The sequence below is a fragment of the Vipera berus genome (genome assembly GCF_964194415.1).
Source record: "Vipera berus genome assembly, chromosome: 10".
NCBI classification, from domain to species: Eukaryota; Metazoa; Chordata; class Lepidosauria; order Squamata; family Viperidae; genus Vipera; species Vipera berus.
Genome location: NC_138213.1, coordinates 16,674,220 through 16,696,207, shown reverse-complemented (window position 1 = coordinate 16,696,207; position 21,988 = coordinate 16,674,220). Strand labels below are relative to the sequence as shown.

The 21,988-nt window shown below is 44.5% G+C and overlaps 1 protein-coding gene across 1 annotated transcript in view; it reads left to right on the top strand.

The window, feature by feature from the left end:
* The window catches only part of NUP93 (nucleoporin 93), a 135,151-nt gene that overhangs the window by 110,898 nt on the left and 2,265 nt on the right, over positions 1-21,988 (top strand). The window contains exons 12-21 of the mRNA XM_081335924.1: positions 2,226-2,319; positions 3,899-4,090; positions 7,930-8,056; positions 8,786-8,858; positions 10,150-10,194; positions 14,366-14,482; positions 14,590-14,708; positions 16,764-16,881; positions 18,351-18,434; positions 21,179-21,307. Coding sequence (XP_081192050.1) covers positions 2,226-2,319; positions 3,899-4,090; positions 7,930-8,056; positions 8,786-8,858; positions 10,150-10,194; positions 14,366-14,482; positions 14,590-14,708; positions 16,764-16,881; positions 18,351-18,434; positions 21,179-21,307 — 1,098 coding nt within the window. The remainder of the gene's footprint in view (positions 1-2,225; positions 2,320-3,898; positions 4,091-7,929; positions 8,057-8,785; positions 8,859-10,149; positions 10,195-14,365; positions 14,483-14,589; positions 14,709-16,763; positions 16,882-18,350; positions 18,435-21,178; positions 21,308-21,988) is intronic.

Below are 21,988 nucleotides of genomic sequence, written 5' to 3'. Positions count from 1 at the left end.
TCTGCAGGGACTCCCATATAAACTTAAATACAACTGAAGATGGCCCAGCTATTGTTATCTCACAATAAAGACATGGGACTGTACTTAGTCCAGTGCAGCGCTATCCAGTAGAAGTCACTCTTCCATTTAAATATTGGATCAGAACTTCCTGTGTCTTCTCTTTCTGTTTGTTATAATTCTGGAAAGTATTTAATATCTTAGTTAGACTGGAATCATTCTAGTTACTTTTATCAGTAATTAGGATTTTATTGTTCTAAGTCGTCAGGTTATTGGTTTGATTTTGGTTTAGTATATGACGTGATTTACCCCTCCCTCCACTTCTGTGATTTACTACCATTTTAGTGGCTTTGTGTATTGCATAAGCCTTACCATTTACGAATCCATCAGAAAAACCTGGTTGAACCAACCCTGGTTTACATGTAGGAGAGCATCCATTTAGTTGATCTGCTTCATGGATCTGTGTGGGTTGAGATATTCTGATAACCAAAATATTGCCGGATGTGCCCCATACAGCTCATCAAGAGTATATGTAGCATGCTGGACATTAATGCAGACATTGCATTAGACTCATCTAATTAGCTCAAGGACCATGATATGGAATAGAATTTTAAAGGTTAAGGTATTTTATTTTAGTGGCTTCATCTCTAGAATGAATATTCAAGTGAATATTTACAAGATTTCCTGCTGACTTTAAATTATTCTTGAGGAAAATGTTAATTATCCTATTGATTTCACTGCAAGTTTCTCTCCTTTTTCCATTATTTGGGTATCTGGCTATAAAATAATTTTTACAACAGACTACAGCATCTCAGCGAGCGATAGCCTTACTATTCCTATTTCAAATATTACAAACTGAGATTGGAAAACAATGTTTTGTTCAACCTATCCTGTTTATTTCTGACTGAGGCATAATATGAGATTTAGCTGGCTAGTGGCATTTCTTTAAGGCTTCATATTTGGGACCATTGTTGCTATGGATTGCCTCTTTAGTTCTTTTAGGGCATTCCGTGCACTTAAGCAGAAAAAAATATATATCAATGCACAGGTATAGAATAGGCAGTACCTGGCTGGACAGTCATGCCTGTGAGAGGGATCTAGGTGTCCTGGTGAATCACAATTAAGTGTGAGCCAGCACTGTGCGGCAGCTGCCAAAAATGTAATCCTGACCTGCATCAACAGAGGTTATGGCATCAAGGTCACGAGAAGTGATAGTACTGCCCTGCATTGCGCTAGTAAAGACACACTGGGGATGCCGTGTCCATTTCTGGTCACCATGATACCCCCCCCCCCAAAAAAAAGTTGAGACCTTAGAAAGTTTGCAGAGAAGAGCAACAAAGTTGATAAAGAGGTCCAGAGGCAAAACTGTATGATGGAACTAGGCATATCTAGCTTACCAAAGGATTGGGGTCTTCCAAAACTTGAGGCGCTGTCAGAGAGAAAAGGTAGTCAACCTCTTCTCCGAAACACCTGAGGTAGGACAAGAAACAATGGGTGGGAGAGGGTCAGAGAGAGACCCAAACTAGAACTAAAGAAGATTTTCCTCACAGTAAGAACAGTTAATCCCTGGAATAGCTTGCCTCTCGGAGTTGTGAGTGCTCCATTGCTGGAGGTTTTTGTGTTTTTTTGTGTTTTTTTTTAAAAAGATATTGGACAACCATTTGTCCATGATAATATAAGAACTTCTGCCTTGGGCAGGTGGGTTGGAGTAGAAGACCTCCAAGGTCCCTTCCAGGTTTATATTTCTACGATTCTTGGCTTTTGGAAAGTTAAGTTTCTTTATTCAGGTGAGAAGCATGACAGTTCAAATAAGGCGTACGACACGATGTAACCTTTAAAATATAACATGCAAAATTAAAAAAAGTTAAAGGGATCTTGCCTGAAACGAGCAGCACAGTTAAATCGTGTTCTGTCATGCTGCCATGGGTGTACACGGATCAGGACACAAAAGGGTAGACATATGTGTTGTTTTCTGCCTGTCACCACAATTGCAAAGGGCAGAAGCCCCCAGATAGCCCCCATTTGTTCAGGGTGTCTCTGGATCTTGAACCTGTGCACAGTCTATTCAACGATTTCCATGCTTCCCAGTTTTCGCCAGACCCGGGTGCCAGCTCCTCCCTCGCTTCCATCCTCTCATAGGTCCATTCCGCTTTTGGAAAACGTATTGCATGCGTCCACTGGGAAAAGAAATAATTGCACAAGCTCTTTTCCCCCATCTTTTTTCCTAGCTGAATCAAGTGTGCTTTGATGAGAGCGGTTCCAGCGCACCGCAAGACAGGCTGACTTTGTCCCAGTTCCAGAAACAACTGCTCGAAGATTATGGTAAGTTCAGCTATGGACAACACCTGGAGATTTCTGAAAATAATAAACTGTTACGCAAAAAAGGTGATCCCAGATCTTGAGTAGATCTGGTTCTGGGACTTTTAAAAAGTGAATTTGTCCAATAAACTGACACGGCATATCAAAGCAAGCCTTCTTGTATGAGCGCCTTGGCTTCAGTAGATAGTAAAGACTCAGAAACTAGCAATTTATGACTTTTCTTAAAAAGCCAGACTGATACCATCATCTTATCTTAGCAGTAATATTTAAGAAATGTTTATGATTCCATCTGCCTTGCCACCTGTTTCTGCAGCTTTCTTGCTAAATCTGTCTATTAGGACGCCCTGTCAGGCTTCTGGAAATGGTGAAAGTTTTAAATCAAATTTTTTTTTTAAAAAAAACACACTTTCTAGTATGCCAGAAAGAATCTTCTCTTGCATTTCTCCAAGGTTATGCTGTGGGGAAATCGATCTGCCTCTTCCATTCAAATGTAAATTGTGGATTTGGGTACTTGGGTGACTGTAAATTTTATCCTGGGCTTTAAAGTTCTTAAATTCTGCAGTTGTTCTTTCAACTCCTGTTAGTTGGCTCAAAAAGCAGAATGCAGATAGTCCTCGTTTTACAACAGTTCTATTTAGTGACCATTTGAAGTTACGACAATAAGGAAAAAAGTGACTTGTGGACCAGTTTTCACACTTAACGACCGTTGCAAGCATCCCCAGGGTCACTTGATCAAAATTCAGCCGCTTGGCAATTGGCTCATACTTATGACGATTGCACTGTCCCGGGTGTCTTAGTGATCCCCTTTTACAACCTTCTGACAAGCAAAGTGCTGGTGATGACCTATAAAGCCTTGAATGGCTTGGGTCCGGGATATCTGAGGGAACACCTGCTGCCGGCATCAAGTTCCCTTCGTCCAGTGCGCTCGCACCGGGAGGGTCTTCTCAGGGTGCCGCCGGTAAGAGATTGCCGGCGGACGACACCCAGGGACAGGGCCTTCTCAGTGGGGGCGCCTGCCCTTTGGAACCAGCTGCCAGTGGAGCTGAGGACTGCCCCCGACCTCCGTTCATTCTGCCGGGACCTGAAGACCTGGCTCTTCGAGCTCTCCGGCCCAGGCTGAGAATTATTCTTAATTTTAACTGGGGTTTTATTTATGCAGGGACAAATATAATTTTTTAAAAATTTGTTTTTAACTTTTGTATCTTGGTTTTTTAATCACCCTGTAAACCGCCCTGAGTCCTTCGGGAAAGGGCGGTATATAAATGTAATAAAATAAATAAATAAAGTCAACGGGGGAAGCCCGATTCATTTAACAGCCATAAGTTACCAACTTAGCAAATGCAGTGATTCACTTAAACACCGTGGCAAGAAAGGTTGTAAAATGAGGCAAAACTCACTTCACAGTTGTCTGGCTTCGTGATGAAAATGTTGGGCTCAACTGTGGTCATAGGTCAAGGACTTCCTGTGCCAATAAAATAATTATTTCTGGTTTCTGACCTTTTTTTTTTTTTTTTGAAACGAGTGCCGTCTGCATTTTTGAGGATCAGCTTTAAGACCTTCTTCCCTTTGTGCTTTTCTTCAGGCGAATCGCATTTTGCCATGAACCAGCAACCGTTCCTCTACTTCCAAGTCTTGTTCCTGACGGCCCAATTTGAAGCTGCCATCGCTTTCCTTTTCCGCACCGAACGCTTGCGTTGCCATGCGGTGCACGTGGCCTTGGTTCTCTTTGAACTGAAGCTGTTGCTGAAATCTTCTGGGCAGACTGCACAACTCTGTAAGTTTTGTTGGACGGTGGCCATGGTGCCGGGAAGCCGTCTGAACCGTATACGCTGTCCTATGGGGAGAGGCACGAAACAAGAGAGTTACTTTTAAAAAATTAGACCAGCGTTTCTCAACGTTGGCCACTGGAAGATGTGTAGACTTCAACTCCCAAAATTCCCCAGCCAGCAAGGGGAATGGGTGGGGAATTCTGGCTGAGGAATCCTGGGAGTTGAAGTCCACTCGTCTTCAAGTTGGCAAGGTTGAGAAACCCTGACTTAGACGGGCGAATAACTTTCTTTTAAGTGGGACCACCGGCATTCCCGGGGCTGAAAGAAGAGTTGTTATGACCTGACAACCGTTGCACGAAGGGTGTGGAATGGCCAGTTCATTATCTTATGTTGCACTGGTGAGCAATTGACGGGTGACATACTGCATACCTACCCACAATTCCGCGGGACTGCACTGTCAACATTTGGCCCCGTGTTGAGTTTTCGCTACATATTTTTTCTTTCTTTCAGTTTTTCCTAAATACCAGAAAGCTCACCCGGCCTAATTTTGATAAGTTAATAAGATTAGGCTTACCGTACCTCTTGGAGAGATAAAATAATGTCGGACAATTTGGGATGATATAACTCTTCCAATGATATCCCTCTCTTATGAGCATTTCCTTTCTGTTTTTGTTCTTTTTTTTAAAAGAAGCATGACCCTGGGTTTTCAAAGTAGCTGTCCGCAGAGTAACTCGAGGGAACAATTCATAAATGACCTATAAAGCCCTAAATGGCATGGGTCCGGATTACTTACGGGAGCACCTGCTGCCGGCATCAACTGCCCCTCGTCCAGTGCGCTCCCACAGAGAGGGCCTCCTCAGAGTGCCGCCGGTCAGAGAGTGTCGGCTGGCGACCCCCAGGGGGAGGGCGTTCTCTGTGGGTGCACCAGACCTTTGGAATCAATTACCGGTTGAGCTCCGGATGGCTCCTGACCTTCGCTCTTTCCGCCGTGACCTAAAAACTTATTTATTTGAACAAGCCGGCCTGGTCTGATGGGTTTGGGGTATTTTAATATTAATTTTAATTAATTTTTATTGTAATTGGGCTTTAATATTTAATTCTATCTTAACTTTTGTATACTGTATTTTTATTGTATTTATTGCCCTGTACACCGCCCTGAGTCCTTTGGGAAAAGGGCGGTATAGAAATTAAATAATAATAATAATAATAATAATAATAATAATAATAATAATAATAATAATAATAATAATAATAATAATAATAATAATTTATTGTTATTATTTATTGTTATTATTGTTGTTATTATTATTATTATTATAAATAGGTATTTTGTTCTTTTTCTTGGGCTTGCTGAAAGCAGCCCTAAGAATGATGATACAGTGGCCTCTTGGTAACCACAGTATATTGCCTGTCAGCAAAAGTTTTGTTTTCAGTTTTCTTGGCTAATCCCATTAACAGCTGTTGCAGTTATCAAAGTCACCAATTCTGGTGACTGTCACCACATGGTAGCAGACAGCCAGATCAACAGCCGAGAAAAATAAATGAACATCAGGAGAATGAGCTTATTGTCCTGCTCTCATGGGCGGGAGAAGACACAAAGCTCAACTCAAATATCCTAAAAATCCTTCCTTCCCTCCCTCCCTCCCTCCCTCCCTCCCTTTAAGGAATTAAGTCCTGTCTGGTATTCGAAGGCTTTTTTTTTAAGTCTAAAATGTTGAAAGTAACAGAACCCCCATCCCCAATTTTATCAGTAGCCGAAAGTTTGAGATTTCACAGCCAATGCAACTAGATCTTATCGTTAGTCTCCCGATTGTGGTCATTCATTCATTCTTTCAATTTGTATAGCTTTCCTTCTCAAACCAGTGACTCTGGGTGGCAAGCAATCGTCCAACTGTTAAAACATAATACAAGAACATAGAACATAGAACCACAGGGCTAGAAGGGACCTTGAGGGTCTTCTAGTCCAACCCCTGCCCAAGGCAGGAAACCTTAGCCATTCTGGTCAAATGGTGGTCCAATCTCTTCTTGAAAACCTCCAGTTTTGGAGCACCCACCACTCCGGGAGGCATGCTATATTCCAGTGATGAATTCTTCTCACTGTGAAAATTTCTCCTTACTTCTAGATTGGATCTCTCTTTAGCAAGTTTCCACCCGTTACTTCTTCTCCTGCCTTCTGATGCCTTAGAGAATAAGTCAACCCCCTCTTCTCTGCGACAACCTCTCAAGTACTGGAAGAGAGTTATGTCCCCTCAAATCCTTCTCGTCATAGGCTAGACCAGAGGACCCCAACCTTTGGGGCACCAGGGACTGGTTCTGTGGAGAGAGGTTTTTCCGCGGACCGGAGGGTGCGTGGTTTTGTGTGCTGCCTGCATCTCGCAGATGGGGCTTTGCTTGTTTGCGCGGACCGGTTTGCTAGCATGTTGCAGCCCGGTACTGATCCATGGACCAGGGGTTGGGGACCCCTGGGCTAGACATACCTACAGTAGCTCGCTCAACTGTTCATCCTTGGTGGAGCAGTGGGCTAATGCCTCCTTAAGTAACACCAGCTGCCTGCAATTAGTGCAGGTTCGAGTCCCACCAGGCTCAAGGTTGACTCAGCCTTCCATCCTTCCGAGGTAGGTAAAATGAGGACCCAGATTGTTGGGGGCAATTAAGCTGACTTTGTAATAATGCCACTGGTGTGTGTGTGAAAGCCCTAATAAGCAGGCATATACATAGAATGAAGGCTACTGCTAAGCTTGTAAGCCGCCCTGAGTCTTCGGAGAAGGGCAGGATATAAATGGAATTAAAATAAAAAAAATAAAAAATCCTACAATTTAGCCTCCAGACCCATTATCATCCTTGTTGCTCTTCTCACACTTTCCAGGATCTCAAAATCTTTTTTCTATAATGGTGATCAGAACTGAACACAGTATTCCAAGTGTGACCAAAAAAAAAATACTAAATACAAATAGCAGCCGAGAGATATAATCCGTCAGTGTCAACATGGTCTTCAAAACTTTGGGACTTCAGGGACAGGCCCATAGTCAAGTCTTCAAAGCCTTCCAAATGACCAGCAGGGTGGGGGCCATCCTAATCTCAGGAGGGAGGATGTTGCAGAATTGGCAGCCTTCTTTCTCTCTGACCTCATTTTTTTTTATTTTTTTATACTTAAAATTAATTAAAACATAAGTCTGGGAGATGCCTACAGGAGCTGCCTTTCTTGCTAACATTATCAAATCTTTTTTCTGGTTTAGAAACTCTTATTCTCCTCTTTCTGAGTGCCAGGATTAGGTGAAACATGGAGAAGATACAGTACAGGACAACCACCCAGCTAACATTTAAACAAGAAACAACGTGACGTTTATTAGCCAACTTAAAATGGCTTCCAAAGAGCTTCCCTTAGTTCTGCAGTCAGTCACTGCTTGCCTAGGATCCTCGGATGTCTTAGAACTGTTTTCCCCCCAAACTATAACTCCTAAATCCCTCTTTCTTCATCCTTCTGGAATTTAAACTGGAAAGAAGCGATTCATGTTACCATGGTTTGATTGGCAGTTCAGCTAGACGGACATCTAGAGAGAGAAAGATCTCAGTATTGTAGAACATGGTGATAGAAATCCACACAACATCAAGATTTCTTATCTTACTGTCTTGCCAGTAGCTTTTCTCATTGGAAGTTGTCACGTTAAGGTCTTTGGGAAGGATTTCAAGTAGCTTATGATGGTGATATCAGTCTTTCGATTCTGAATCTCTGGGAACTGGAAGAGGATTGCTTTTAAATGTGGCTTTTACCCTTCTGGACACCCATGGTTCTTTTTTGGACACAATGGTGTTGTTGCGTAATATTTGCCTCATTCTATTGCAGTGAGCCATGAGGCTGGTGACCCTCCGGCCATCCGGCGCCTGAATTTTGTCCGACTCCTGATGCTATATACCCGCAAGTTTGAGTCCACAGACCCTCGTGAAGCTTTGCAGTACTTCTATTTTCTCAGGTTAGTTCCTTGCCCTACTTAAGCCAAATGACAAAGCAGGATCTGCACCGCAGACGGGGACTGCAGCCAAGAAATTAAAAGACGCTTGCTCCTGGGGAGGAAAGCCATGGCAAATCTAGACAGCACACTAAAAAGCAGACATCACCCTGCCAACAAAAGTGCGTATAATCAAGGCTATGGTCTTCCCAGTTGCAATGCATGGCTGTAAATAAATTAGAGTTACGATTTTTATAAATAGTATTCTTAACATTTAGCAAACAGCACGTTGTCTGGGTTCATATATTTAAAAACAATGAATAATAGTTAATTATCATAAATGATATGTTAATTAATCAGTAGTTGTCTTCTTACTAATATTCAATGTTACATATCGCATTCCTTTCTCTCTAACTTGTTTTTCTAGCTGTTGGTAAAAAATTATCCCATGTTCTAAAATATGCTGAGTCTTCTTTCTCTTTTATCTTTAATGTCAATCTGTCTATTTCTGCTCAATCTTAAGATTTTCTTAATTAATTTTTCCTCCGTTGGTAGATTTTTATTTTTCCAGTATTGGGCAAATACAATTCTTGCTGCAGTTAATACATGTAAAATTAAGTATATGCGGTCTTTCTCATAATTTGCTCGTATTATTCCCAACAAAAATAGTTCTGGCTTAGAATCTGTATGTTTTTTAGTCATTTTCTCTAATCATAAATGTATTTTTGACCGCTTTTGTGATCCTTGTTTTAGGAATGAGAAAGACAGCCAGGGCGAAAACATGTTCCTGCGTTGTGTGAGCGAGCTGGTGATTGAAAGCCGAGAGGTAAGCAAGGATCATCTCGTTCCTTTCCTCCCTTTAGCTTGGAATTCCTGCTTTTCAAAAGAGTGTCTTTTATTCTGCAATGGAGAATCTCTTAGTGGGTGCAGAAATCCCCGATTTGTTTATGTTTTACAACAACAGTCTTTATTACGGTCACGATCATAGAACCTCAAGCAGAAGCAATAAAAACAATACTAGTAAAAAAAACAAAAATAAAAGGCAGACAGAATAAAATATTGCGTCTGGTGGTGAATTTTGAGTGGGCAGTTGAAGTTTGCCTAATTTTACAAGCAATGTAGCAAAATTTGGCCGCATTCAAAGAAGCTACGATAGCCGTAGTTGTACATAAAAAATCAGTATGTCCTGGATATTTTATTAGGTAAGGTGTTATAAATTGACTCTGTTGAGTTTTTATATTTTATTTTCACACCACCTGGAGTCGCTCTGTGAGTGAGGTTGGCGGTTTTCAACTTTGATTCTATATTATAAATAAATATAGAATATTCCTTACTAGAGGAGTCTTCTCAGGAAGATCCATCCTGGCACCTCATCTTGTCTAAAAGACAAATTCTTCTTGTCGTTGCTGCTATTAATTCTAGCCTTAAGAGCCTATCAATGCAACTGTCATGGTTCCGATAGATAGAGCCAAATAAATCAGAACTCTGAGCCTTGAAGCTTCCTCAAAGAACATGTGATGTGTTTCAGAGTTTCCCCATATACAGGTAGTCCTCGATTTATGATCAGAATCAAGCTTTACCTTTACAATATCTTTTTTATTTCCTTGAAGGTGCAATAGGTACAACGTCCTGTTTTGTTGTAACCAGAAAGCTGCATTTGATGTATTTTTCCCCCATCTATTTAGAACGCATGTTGAGAGATGGGTCATACTAGGTCAGGGGGTCTTCAAACCTGGCCCTTTTATGACTTGTGGACTTCAACTCCCAGAATTCCTCAGCCAGGCACGCGTTCCTGATTGAGGAATTCTGGGAGTTGAAGTCCACAAGTCATAAATGGGCCAAGTTTGAAGACCCCTGTACTAGGTGGAGTGTGGCCGCTTCAGTGACCCTGTGGTCACTCGTAAGGGCAAACGACAACGGGCGCTACAGCAGCCATAATTTGGGAACCATTTCATATGTCACTTTTGGGGTGGATCTGTCGTAACTTCAAACAGTTGCTCAGCAATTGGTCAGCAGGTTGAGGACTACCTGTATCCATTAAAATCTTGGATCATTCATCATGGGAGTACCAGTATATCTTTCCTAACTCTTGTCTTTGTTTTCTCTTGCACGGATAGTTTGACATGATTCTTGGAAAGCTGGAGAACGACGGCAGTCGGAAGGTAACCTTGCCTGTATAGCTCTCTCTTCTCTTCTTGTTTTGAATAGCCAAAATGAAACTGATCGTCGAGTATAAGGCCAAAATATTTTTGAATTGTATGTCAGAAGTGAAAGGACCTGCGGTGGACTTCCTGCTGTTAATTTAAAAGCCGGGTTCTTTTTTTAAAGAAAAGAAAGAAAAGCTCGTAAACCTCATAATCTACCGAACTATTTAAGAGTTGGAAATGTTCTTTGTCTATTATCTGTCTTCCTGATTCCACGCTGCTTCATTGCAAAGAAATTGTGCTTCTAAAATCTTCCCAGAATGTTGCCCTTCTTTCCTCCCCCCACCCACCCCCCACCCCCTTTGCATTTTTACTTGGAGTGTCCTGCTCCCACTTCACCACTGCAGTCGTTCAAGTCACCCACCTAATTCCATATTTGGAGCAAAAACGATCCCGTTTCGTTCCACGTATGAATCAACGCAACCTCTAAACCTGTGGGCTTCAGTTTGGGCGTCGGCGATACGTGAACACGGCACAGTTCTGCCCTTCCCTCTTTAATCAGTTGCAGATCAGTCCTACCATCCTGTTCCTGTGCACTTTGGAGCTCTTCTTCTGAACCAGATGCGAAGCCTTGCACAGCTGCACGTTTTGCATGCTGACAAGCCTTTTAAATTGCTGGTTAAAGAGGATGCAGCTCTTGCAGTGACAGTTCTGGGTCATCTGGGAAAGGCAGAAAGAGAGGATCTGGAAGGGTCAGGACGTAATGGTATGCGGGAATGGCCTTGGGGTCAGGGGTGGGGTAATGATGTGGCCTAGGGGGTGATCAAAGCAGGGGGCAGGAGAGCCTGCAAGATGGGCAGAGAAAAGAAATTCCTAGTTTCTCAAGCTGTCAAAGAGGCAGTGGGTGGTTTGCACTTTCAGACTTGCAAGATTCTGCTGATGTAACTTTACAGTAAAGGAGAATCAGCTGTTCGTGTTTCTGGTCCAGTCTACCTGACACAGGAAGATGAAATTAGCTGTGTCTTTTCTGGGTTTGACAGAAGTTCAGGTTAGGATTCAGTAGGCTTTGAGCTGAATCCCATACAGGTAGTCCTCAAATTACAACTACAGTTGAGCGAGACATTTGTTAAGTGAGTTCCCCCCCCCTTTATAACCTTTCTTGCCACACTGAATCACTGCAGTTGTTAAGTCAGCAACACGGTGGTTAAGTGCTTGTGGCTTCCCCCTTGACTTCGCTTGTCGGAAGGCTACAAAACGTGATCACACGACACCGGGACACTACAGCTATCATAAATACAAGTCAGTTGCTAAGCATCTGGCTTTTTATCATGTGACCCTAGGGGTGTGTGTGTGTGTGTGTGTGTGTGTGTGTGTGTGTGTGTGCGTGTGTGTGTGTGCTGCAGGGGTCATATGCGTGAAAGACAGTGATACATCACTTTTTTTTCTGTGCTGTTGTAACTTTGAATGGTCACTAAACAAGTGGTTGTAAGTTGAGCACTACCTGTAATTAATCTGAAGGGAAACCCATAAGCTTTCTTATTTAAGTTACGGGTGCTTGTAGGGTCCTGCTAGAATTTCCCCTAGTACAGGGGTCTTCAAACCTGGCCCTTTTATGACTTGTGGACTTCAACTCCCAGAATTCCTCTGCCTGGCTGAGGAATTCTGGGAGTTGAAGTCCACAAGTCATAAAAGGGCCAGGTTTGAAGACCCCTGCCCTAGTAGAACTTCTTTGGATAGGAAATGGTGTTCTATGCAGATGAGATGGCCAAGGAAGTGGACTTTTTGAACCCAAGCCCGTTGTTCAAAAAGAAAAAGAAAAAAAATCAGGAGTTTGAATGAGAAAATAATGGGGGAGCACTAGACTGCTGCAGTGATGCTCTCCCCAAACCCTGAAATCTGGCAGAGACCTCGTGCTTCTTTTTGGAACTTGGTGGAAGTGGTCCATGAAGACATCCAGCTGGTGGCAGTGTAGCCACTTATGTCACACACACACACACACACACACACCTTTTTTTTTCTTCCTGCCAGTTCTGATGATATTCTTTTGTAGTTTCTGATGAAGACTATTTCTGAGACATCTTCATGGCTGAAGCCTTGCACTTAAGACCAAGTGTACGTGTGAATGTCCTTCAGTGTGTAATCACCTGTTTTTCCCCACCCCACCCCTTTTCATTCAGACATTGTCCAGGTTGATTTTTTTTTCTCATCTCAGGCAGCTCTGGAAGATTTCAGAGCAATGGAGAAATATGGAAAAGAATAAGTGCTGATAAAAGCCTCTCTGTCATCTCCACTGAGGCTAATTTAACAGATGTTCTCACATACGTTGCTGGTAACCAGGAGTCTCTTTTGTGAGACAAAAGCGTTGAGATGTTTTGGCATGTTTTGGCTCACCATGAATATCACTAGCTTGGAATATCTTTTTTTTTGGAAAGCTATTTAAGCAAAGCCAGCATCCAAATGAATCAGTGAAAAGCTCAGAGTTTTATCAACTCTGCAGCAGCAAGAAGAAACAGACATTTTAAAATATATAATGGGCTTTTTTTTTTATTTTTGCAATACGCAGATGCATTATTCAACTTTACACCTTTCATAATGGGAAATGCGTTCATTGTTGTTGTTGTTAATTGCGAAGTCGTGTCCGACCCATCGCGACCCTATGGACAACGTTCCTCCAGGCCTTCCTGTCCTCTACCATCTGCTGGAGTCCATTTAAGCTCACGCCTACTGCTTCAGTGACTCCATCCAGCCACCTCATTCTCTGTCGTCCCCTTCTTCTCTTGCCCTCAACCTTTCCCAGCATTAGGCTCTTCTCCAGTGAGTCCTTCCTTCTCATTAGGTGGCCAAAGTATTTGAGTTTTAGCTTCAGGATCTGGCCTTCTAAAGAGCAGTCAGGGTTGATCTCCTCTAGGACTGACCGGTTTGATCGCCTTGCAGTCCAAGGGACTCGCAGGAGTCTTCTCCAGCACCATAGTTCAAAGGCTTCAATTCTTTGGCGCTCAGCCTTTCTTATGGTCCAACTTTCACTGCCATACATTGCAACTGGGAAGACCATCGCCTTGACTATACGCACTTGTGCTGACAGGGTGATATCTCTGCTTTTTAGTGTGCTGAAATTAGGCTTCCTACCTGAAACCTTTCATCAGAAAATCATTTCATTTCATTTCATTTCATTTCAATGTTATCTATTATTTGTGGAACCCGGAGACTGTTAATCAGAGAGTCACGCTTTGATTTTACCCTTGCTCCGTAATTTTGATTGGATAGCTCACAGTCATTGACTTACCATATTGGCATATCTTAATTGCAGTCATATCTAGCTGTGTGTACAATCTATAAATAAGAGATGAAAGAATTCCAACAAAAATTAGGTGCAGCCGAATCACCAACGTCCTAGAGATTTTTTTCTAATTGACAAACTGGTTTAGGAATTGGTCACTGTTGTGATGGAATGTGTCTATGGGGCGGGCGGTGTGAGGGACTACAGCAGTAGCCCCAAAACTTTGGGGCTCCAGGGACTGTTTCCATGGCCCTGGGGCGGGGTGTGTGTGTTTTGTGTGCTGCTTGGATCCTATGAGTCCTCATGGAGCAGTCCCAGGCCTCAGTCTGTGGGTTGGGGACCCCTGGACTACAGTGAAGTTGTACTTTCCCAGGAAAGAGGAAGCACATTTGGGGGGGGGCAGACAAGAGGCAGCAAAGCCCAGAACTGGATCAAGAGACAGAGGAAGAGAGTATGGAAAGTCACACCCTGGAATCTCCCAAGGTTTATCGGTTAAGGTGAGAGTAGTAAAGGTTTAGTCTGGCAAGAGTCTGTCTACACCAGGGGTAGGCAACCTCGGCTCTTTTATGACTCGTGGACTTCAACTCCCAGAATTCCTGAGCCAGCCACGCTGAGGGGAAAGGAAGAGGTTTCCAAGCTGAGCCATGCTGACTCAGGAATTCTGGGAGTTGAAGTCCACAAGTCATGAAGGTGCCATAGTTCCCTATGCTGGCTCAGGAATTCTGGGAGTTGAAGTCCATGAGTCATAAAAGAGCCGAGGTTGCCTACCCCTGGTCTACACGGTGTGAGTTAATAAAGAACCGGCTGGATTGTTCTATCTCACTCTTGGGCTGGGGAACGACACTATTCGGTTTTCTCTCACCTTTTTATTTTATCTCACTTTTTTTAAAAAAAATTGTCGTCTTTCACTAGCCTGGAGTTATTGACAAGTTTACCCGAGACACCAAACCGATTATTAATAAAGTGGCCTCAGTGGCCGAAAGCAAAGGATTGTTTGAAGAAGCTGCCAAACTTTACGACCTTGCCAAGGTAAGTGGAGCATGAAAGGTGTGTTGGATATTGCCTTGCGTGGTTTGTAAACTTTCTGACTTTTAAGGTCTGCCGTGCCTCCTTTCTCTGTTCTGTGCTTTCCTCAGAACCCCGACAAAGTCCTTGAGCTGATGAACAAGTTGCTCAGCCCTGTGGTGTCTCAGGTCAGCGCTCCCCAGTCGAACAAGGAAAGGCTGAAGAACATGGCACATGCCATTGCGGAGAGGTGAGAGACTGGCCTGGGGCAGGGGGGCTTGGGAATTCCTGCCCAGGCCAGAATAACCAGGTTCCTTTGACCTTCTCCATCGAAGCCTGGGGAGAAGCCTGGGATTATGCATTCAGAGGCCGCGCACTGAGCTAGAATAGCATGTCTGCTGCTGCTGCTGCTGCTTTTTAGGGCTGGATCTCCTCCTTTTGTCTGTGGACCTATAGAGAATCTCTAGAAAGCAATAGCACTCAGACTTATATACCGCTTCACAGTGGTGCTTTACAGCCCTCTCTAAGCGGTTTACAGAGTCAGCCTTTTGGCCCCCCCTCCCCCCCAACAATCTGGGTCGTCATCTGACCGATCTTGGAAGGATGGAAGGCTGAGTCCATGTTGAGCCGGTCAGGATTGAACTCATGGCAGTGGGTAGAGTCAGCCTGCAATACTGCATTCTAACCACTGCACCACCAAGGAAGGAAGGAAGGAAGGAAGGAAGGAACGAACGAACGAACGAACGAACGAACGAACGAACGAACGAACGAACGAACAGCAACAACACTTAGACTTATATACCGCTTCACAGTGCTTTACAGCCCTCTCTAACCGGTTTACATAGCCTTTTGCCCCCCAACAATCTGGGTCCCTGTTTTACCACCACCAAGGAAGGAAGGAAGGAAGGAGAGAGGGAGGAAGGAAGAAAGAAGGAAGGAAGGAAGGAAGGAAGGAAGGAAGGAAGGAAGGAAGGAACAGCACCAGCACTTAGACTTATATACCGCTTCACAGTGCTTTACAGCCCTCTCTAAGCGGTTTACATAGCCTTTTGCCCCCCAACAATCTGGGTCCTTGTTTTACCACCACCAAGGAAGGAAGGAAGGAAGGAAGGAGAGAGGGAGGAAGGAAGGAAGGAGGGAGGGAAGAAAGAAGGAAGGAAGGAAGGAAGGAAGGAAGGAAGGAAGGAAGGAAGGAAGGAACAGCAACAGCACTTAGACTTATATACCGCTTCACAGTGCTTTACAGCCCTCTCTAAGCGGTTTACATAGCCTTTTGCCTCCCAACAATCTGGGTCCTTGTTTTACCGACCTCAGAAGGAGGGAAGGCTGAGTCAACCTTGGTCGTGTCAGCATCGAATTGCCAAACCGCTGGCAGCCAGGAATCAGCAGAAGTAGCCTACAGCATGCATTCTACACAGTGCAGTAATGCATTCTACCCAGGTTGTGAGTTTTCCCTGTCCTTGCTGCCCTCAAGTTGTCATCTGGTGGGTCAGTCCTTCCATGGGAACAAACGGAGGACATACAAACAATTGATATTTGGGGAAGAGATGTAATCGGCATAGAGGCAGTCCTCGACTTACAACAATTTGTTTAGTGACCATTGGGCAATCACAACCTCACTGCACCCAAGTGACTTGTGACTGTTTTTCACACAAACGTCGCAGCCTCCCCCAGGGTCACGTGGTCAAAGTTTGGGCGCTTGGCAACTGGCATGTATTCCCCACAGTTGCAGCCCCCCCCCGGGTCACGTGATCATCTTCTGTGACCTTCCCAGATGGCTTCCCACAAGCGAAGTCCAGATTAGTTTAGTGACCATTTGATTCGTTTAATTGTTATGGTTATTCACTTGCCTGCGGCAAAGAATGGTAACATCAGGCGCAATTGACTTAGCAATCACCTTGCTTAGTGACAGAAACTCTTGTGCCGACTGTGGTCGTACGTTGAGGACTATTTCTGCCTGAAACCTTGCCTCTTTTCTTAACTGCTGAATTGCCTGAGAACGCGAGAGGCAGTTTGGTCTAGTGGTTCAGGCACCAGTCTAGAAAGTGGGAGACCCTGAGTTCTAATCCCACCTTAGCCATGAAAGCCAGCTGGGTGACTTCCGGCCGGGCCCTCTTTCTCAGCCCAACCCACCTCACAGGGTTGTTGCTGTTGTTGTGGGGAAAATGGAAAGAGGAAGATGTGTTGAATATGTTCTCCACCTTGGCTTGTGGGTAGAAATAATAAAAGGCGGGATAAAAAATAAATAAATAGCAAGTCGTGAAACCTTCCCAAAGCTTTAATTGGCTCTTTCAATTTGTTGCAGATATAAAGCTCAAGGAATAAGTTCCAAGAAGGCAGTGGACTCAACCTTCTATCTTCTGTTAGACCTGATCACGTTTTTTGATGAGTATCACGCTGGCCATATTGATAGGGCCTTTGACGTAAGCCTCCCTCACCTTTTTCTCTAAAACCGTTCGACTTTTAGTTGGTTTTGAGTCTGCCTCCACGTAGGGACTTTTACACTGAATTTTACACTGGAGAAAGTGGCCGCTTGTTAACTCTTGTCGTCTTGATCTCAACTGAAGCAGCCCATGAAAAGTGGCTGAATTAACAATAAAATGGCCTTAAGGGACACTGGGGCACCGGTGGTGGTTGGCTGCTGGCAGAATTACGACTATTCCTCTGCGCAATTTGTTTTTACTTTAGCCGTAAATGTTAAGATTCTTGATTTGTGCAGGATATATATATATTTAGCTTTAATCAGAGTTTATAATGGACAGGGTTGTCCCGATTTTTGCCTAGTTGTTTCTCAGTTTTTAAACTAAGCTACAGATTGGATGTGGTGGCTCAGTGGGTTAGGACGCTGAGCTTGTCAATCAGAAGATCGGCAGTTTGGCGGGTCGAATCCCGAGTGCTGCGTAACAGGGTGAGTGCCTGTTACTCGTCCCAGCTTCTGCCAACCTAGCAGTCCGAAAGCACGTAAAAATGCAAGTAGAAAAATTGGGACCACTACGGTGGGAAAGTAACAGCGTTCCGTGCGCCTTTGGCGTCTAGTCATGCCGGCCACATGACCACGGAGACGTCCTCGGACAAGCGCTGGCTCTTCGGCTTTGAAACGGAGATGAGCACCGGCCCCTAGAGTCAGAAACGACTAGCACGCATTTGCGGGGGAACCTTTACCTATTGGAGAGGGGAAGTCAGGTGAATGGAAAGCTCAGGAAAAATAATGGGGGGGAAATTGCATAGGATTCATATATATATAGATATATGTGTGTGTGTGCGCGCACACACACACACACGGAGCAAGTTATGTTTGCAATGCAGGGGCTTTTCCTCTCTCTAACAATGCTATATTGCATGAAAGTTTTGTACATTCCTGTTGGCATGATTTGGAGGTACCGAGGCTACAGGGAAGGGGATTGCATATTGCCCCATTCCTGCTCTGGCCAAGAGCCAGTCAACATCTCGGAGAGCAACAGTTTGCAGTCTGGAGAGAGACGTGTTTACAGCAGATTTTTCCCAATTTCCAATTCCTGCTGATTCCAGTTGTCGTTAAAACCGACGGGCTCAAGTCACGTCATCCTGCGAGACCAGTCCTAGCAACCGTAAACTGGAGAAGCGGCAGGTGGATCTAAGAAACCTCCTGGGGTAACGGTCCTTGTTTTAAACTTAAACCGGATCCGCAGTTACTGAGTAATAGAAATGTTACTCTGTCTCTAAAACATCTTGTCTTGTTGCTTTTATTGGTTGTCAGCCGCCTAGAGATAACTCCCTAGGCAAGGTGGGCAGCGTAGAAGTGAAACAAGTAAATGGAGGCCGATGGAGACGCAGATGTACCAGCAACGTCTCGTTCTTTCCCGTTCTTTCCGTGTGTATTGACTGTACCTTATCTATGCATCTTTCACTGCAGATCATCGAACAGCTAAAATTAGTTCCACTGAGTCAAGAGTACATGGAAGAGCGAGTCACAGCCTTCAGGCATTTCAGCGATGAAGTAAGCAAGGAGCAATTTCTGTCCTTTTCCTTTCGCTGTCTAAATCAGGCATAACATCAGGCTTCTTGGACTGTGGGGAATTATTTATTTATTTATTTTTATTTTATTAGATTTATATACCGCCCTTTCCCGGAGGACTCAGGGCGGTTTACAGGGCATTTTAAAATCATACCAATACAAAATACAAGTTAAAAGACAATTAAAAGATTAAATTATCCCTGAAAATAAAACCCAGTTAAAATTCTCAGCCTGGGTCAGAGAGCTCAAAGAGCCAAGTCTTTAGGTCTACTACTACCGCTGCTACTGCCTGGCTTTGGTACTTAACAGCCTGCCCCCCCCTTCCCCCCCCCCCAAAAAAAAGACTTTGAATCTGAAACACGCCAGACTTCAAATAGGTTTGTTCTGATCATACCAGCAATGTCCCATCGCAATTCCAGACATATCCTAGGCCCGTGGTGGCGAACCTATGGCACGCATGCCACAGGTGGCACGCAGAGCCCTCTCTGTGGGCACGGGCGCCATCGCCCCAGTCCTAGTAGGCCTTCAGCTGGGTTTTATAAAACCTTTTCGCTTTCTGCCACCGTATACAAAAAAAAAAGTTCAATCTTCTCGCGGGGAAAAAAAAGATCTCGCAAAGTTGGAATTGATTGATTGAACTTTTTAGTCCCACCCAGTCTGCCGTTACCACTGCAGCCACGCCCACCCAATGGGCCACGCCCACCCAATGGACCATGCCCGACCGGCACCCGACGATACATAAGTGGGTTTTGGGTTGCAGTTTGGGCACTCGGTCTCTAAAAGGTTCGCCATCACTGCCCTAGGCCGAAAGTGGTTTGGAATAGGCAGATTTTAAATATCAATAAATGAACAACATCCGCCTCACAACACTTCTGTTAGAATTGGAAGAGCAGTTCCTGAGGAGCATTTTGAACTCAAAAACATTTTGAATTTTGAGTTTGCACTCTGCTGTGCTCAGGGTCATGCAGTTCACCACCGTCATATTGTCTGAAAAGGGCAGTTTGGGACAAGAAAGCTACTTAGGGGTAAAAACTGCACACTAAAATATTTGGGGAGTCTGTGGGGTCTCCAATCAACCTCTCAAACTGTTAGAAGGCTGCAGAGGCCCTACTGCAGGGGTCTTCAAACTTGGCCCTTTTATGACTTGTGGACTTCAACTCCCAGAATTCTTCAGCCAGGCACCCTGATTTAAGGTATCAAACGTCTTGTGCACAACTTGTAAACTTGAAAGCGTCTTTTCTTCAAGTTGATTTTGGAGATGAGTTTTCAAGTTGTGCACAAGATGTTTGATACCTTAAATCAGGGTTCTTCAAACTTGGCCCTTTTATGACTTGTGTGGACTTCAACTCCCAGAATTCCTCAGCCAGGCACACGTGCCTGGTTGAGGAATTCTGGGAGTTGAAGTCCACAAGTCATAAAAGGGCCACGTTTGAAGACCCCCCTGCCCTACTGGTAAGCTGGAGATCTCATTGGAGGACAATTTGTTGGAATTTTTCATCTTTTATTCTCTTTCACTTTGGGGTGGGGGGGTTGGAAGCGAATGAATGCATACTGCTTCTGTTCCCGTTCTTAAAGCCTGGTAACAGATTTAAAATTGGCCCAGAAAATTGCAACACTGCGCCTTTGTGAGAACTTGGTTTGTTAAGGGGTGAATGGAAGTAGGAGGCCAGAATTGGCGTGATCTCAAAAGTTCAGCAGGCCATACGAAGCCCACAGGTTGACCCCCTGTCATAAACTATAACTCAGAATCTCCCACATATGAATTCCCCCCCCGCCCCCATTCCTGGAGTACCGTATTTTTCGGACCATAAGACGCACTTTTTTTCCCCAAAAGTGGGGGGGAAAACGAGGGTGCGTCTTATGGTCCGAAGGTGATCCGTATGGCCAGCCCCAACCTCTGCAAGTGGAGCACGAATCGGCACGTGCTGAGAAACGCCGATCTCACACTCCTGCACTCTCCCTCGCTCGGTTTCAGCTTCCCTTGCGACAAGAGAAAGCAGGCTGAAACGGAGTGAGGGAGATTGCCAGGAATGCGAATCGGCTGATCTCGCGCTGCTGCAATCTGCCTCGTTTCAGCCTGCTTTCTCTTGTCGCAAGGGAAGCTGAAACCGAGCGAGGGAGTTTGCAGGAGCGCGAGATCGGCCGATTCGCATTTCTGGCAATCTCCCTCGCTCCGTTTCAGCTTGCTTTCTGCAAGAGAAAGCCGGGCTGCAGGGCCGCCTCCGTGGGTACTGCTCTAATGCAGAGAGGGAAGGACAAAGAGGGAGGGAGGGAGGGAAGGAAGGAAGGAAGGGGAGGGATAAGAGGTGGAAGGAAGGAAGGGAGGAGGGAGGGAGGGAGGGAGGAAGGAAGGAAGGGGAGGGATAAGAGGTGGAAGGAAGGAAGGTAGGAAGGAGGGAGGGAGGGAAGGAAGGAAGGAAAGAAGGAAGGAAGGAAGGAAGGGACAATGGGAGAAGGAGGGAGAGAAAGAGAGAGAGAGAGAAAGAGGGAGAGAGAGAAGGAGAAAGAATTTTTTTTCTTGTTTTCCTGCTCTAAAAACTGGGTGCGTCTTATGGTCCGGTGCGTCTTATGGTCCGAAAAATATGGTAGTTGCCACCAACGAAAACCTGGAGAACAATCTGAGGTCCACTCAGTAATCTCTAGGATCAACCAGTATGGCCTTCAGCTCTCCTTTTTTTTCCTTCCTTCATTCTACTTGTCTTTTCTTCCCCTCTTACTTTTCTTAGATCAGGCACAGTTTGTCAGAAGTGCTGCTGGCCACAATGAATATCTTGTTTACCCAGTATAAGAGGTTGAAGTGTGCCAGCCCAGCCACGCCTGCTAGGCCCACCCGGGTCATTGAGGACCGAGATTCGGTAAGTTTTTTTTCTTTCCTCCTTAGCAGACAAGGAGCTGAGCGGTGACCGGCTTGTGTTCACAGTAGTGACCATAAAGGTCTACTTTTCACTGCTGTACGAAGCTGACTTTTGAAATTAAGCAATTAGAGAAACTTCTGCCAAAGAGATCGAGGCCAAGAAAAAATTGCCCAAGGCTGTCCGAAAAAATAAAATCCGGGGAGACATTTGGAGCCCCGTGGATAGATTTTTGTCAATGGGAGAGGCGTGCTTTGAATATTTCTTGTTGCGTGCATTTTAATGCATGTGTGTACACGCAGACCACACGGGGACTATTCCAAAGGTGCTTTTTCCAAAGGCAGCTGGATTTTCTGACTAAAGAAGCTTCTTGAATGAGAAGTGAAACATCTTCAGGGGAAAAAAAGGAAGAAGTCCAGTTGCCTCTTGAAAAAGTACCTTTGGGGCAATCCTGTCCTGAATGACTGAGAACCTTCATAGACAGACAGGAAACAGGCCTAAGTCCTCCCTTTATATTCAGTATTTATGTGTGTGTGTGTGTGTGTGTGTGTGTGTGTGTGTGTGTGTGTGTGTGTAAGTAAATTTTTTTGGATTGCTAACCAAGAATTAAAGGGAGACTGATATGCATTTCAAACTTATTTGTTCTCATCAGTCAGCCATACCCTTCTGAGATTCGAACCTGGG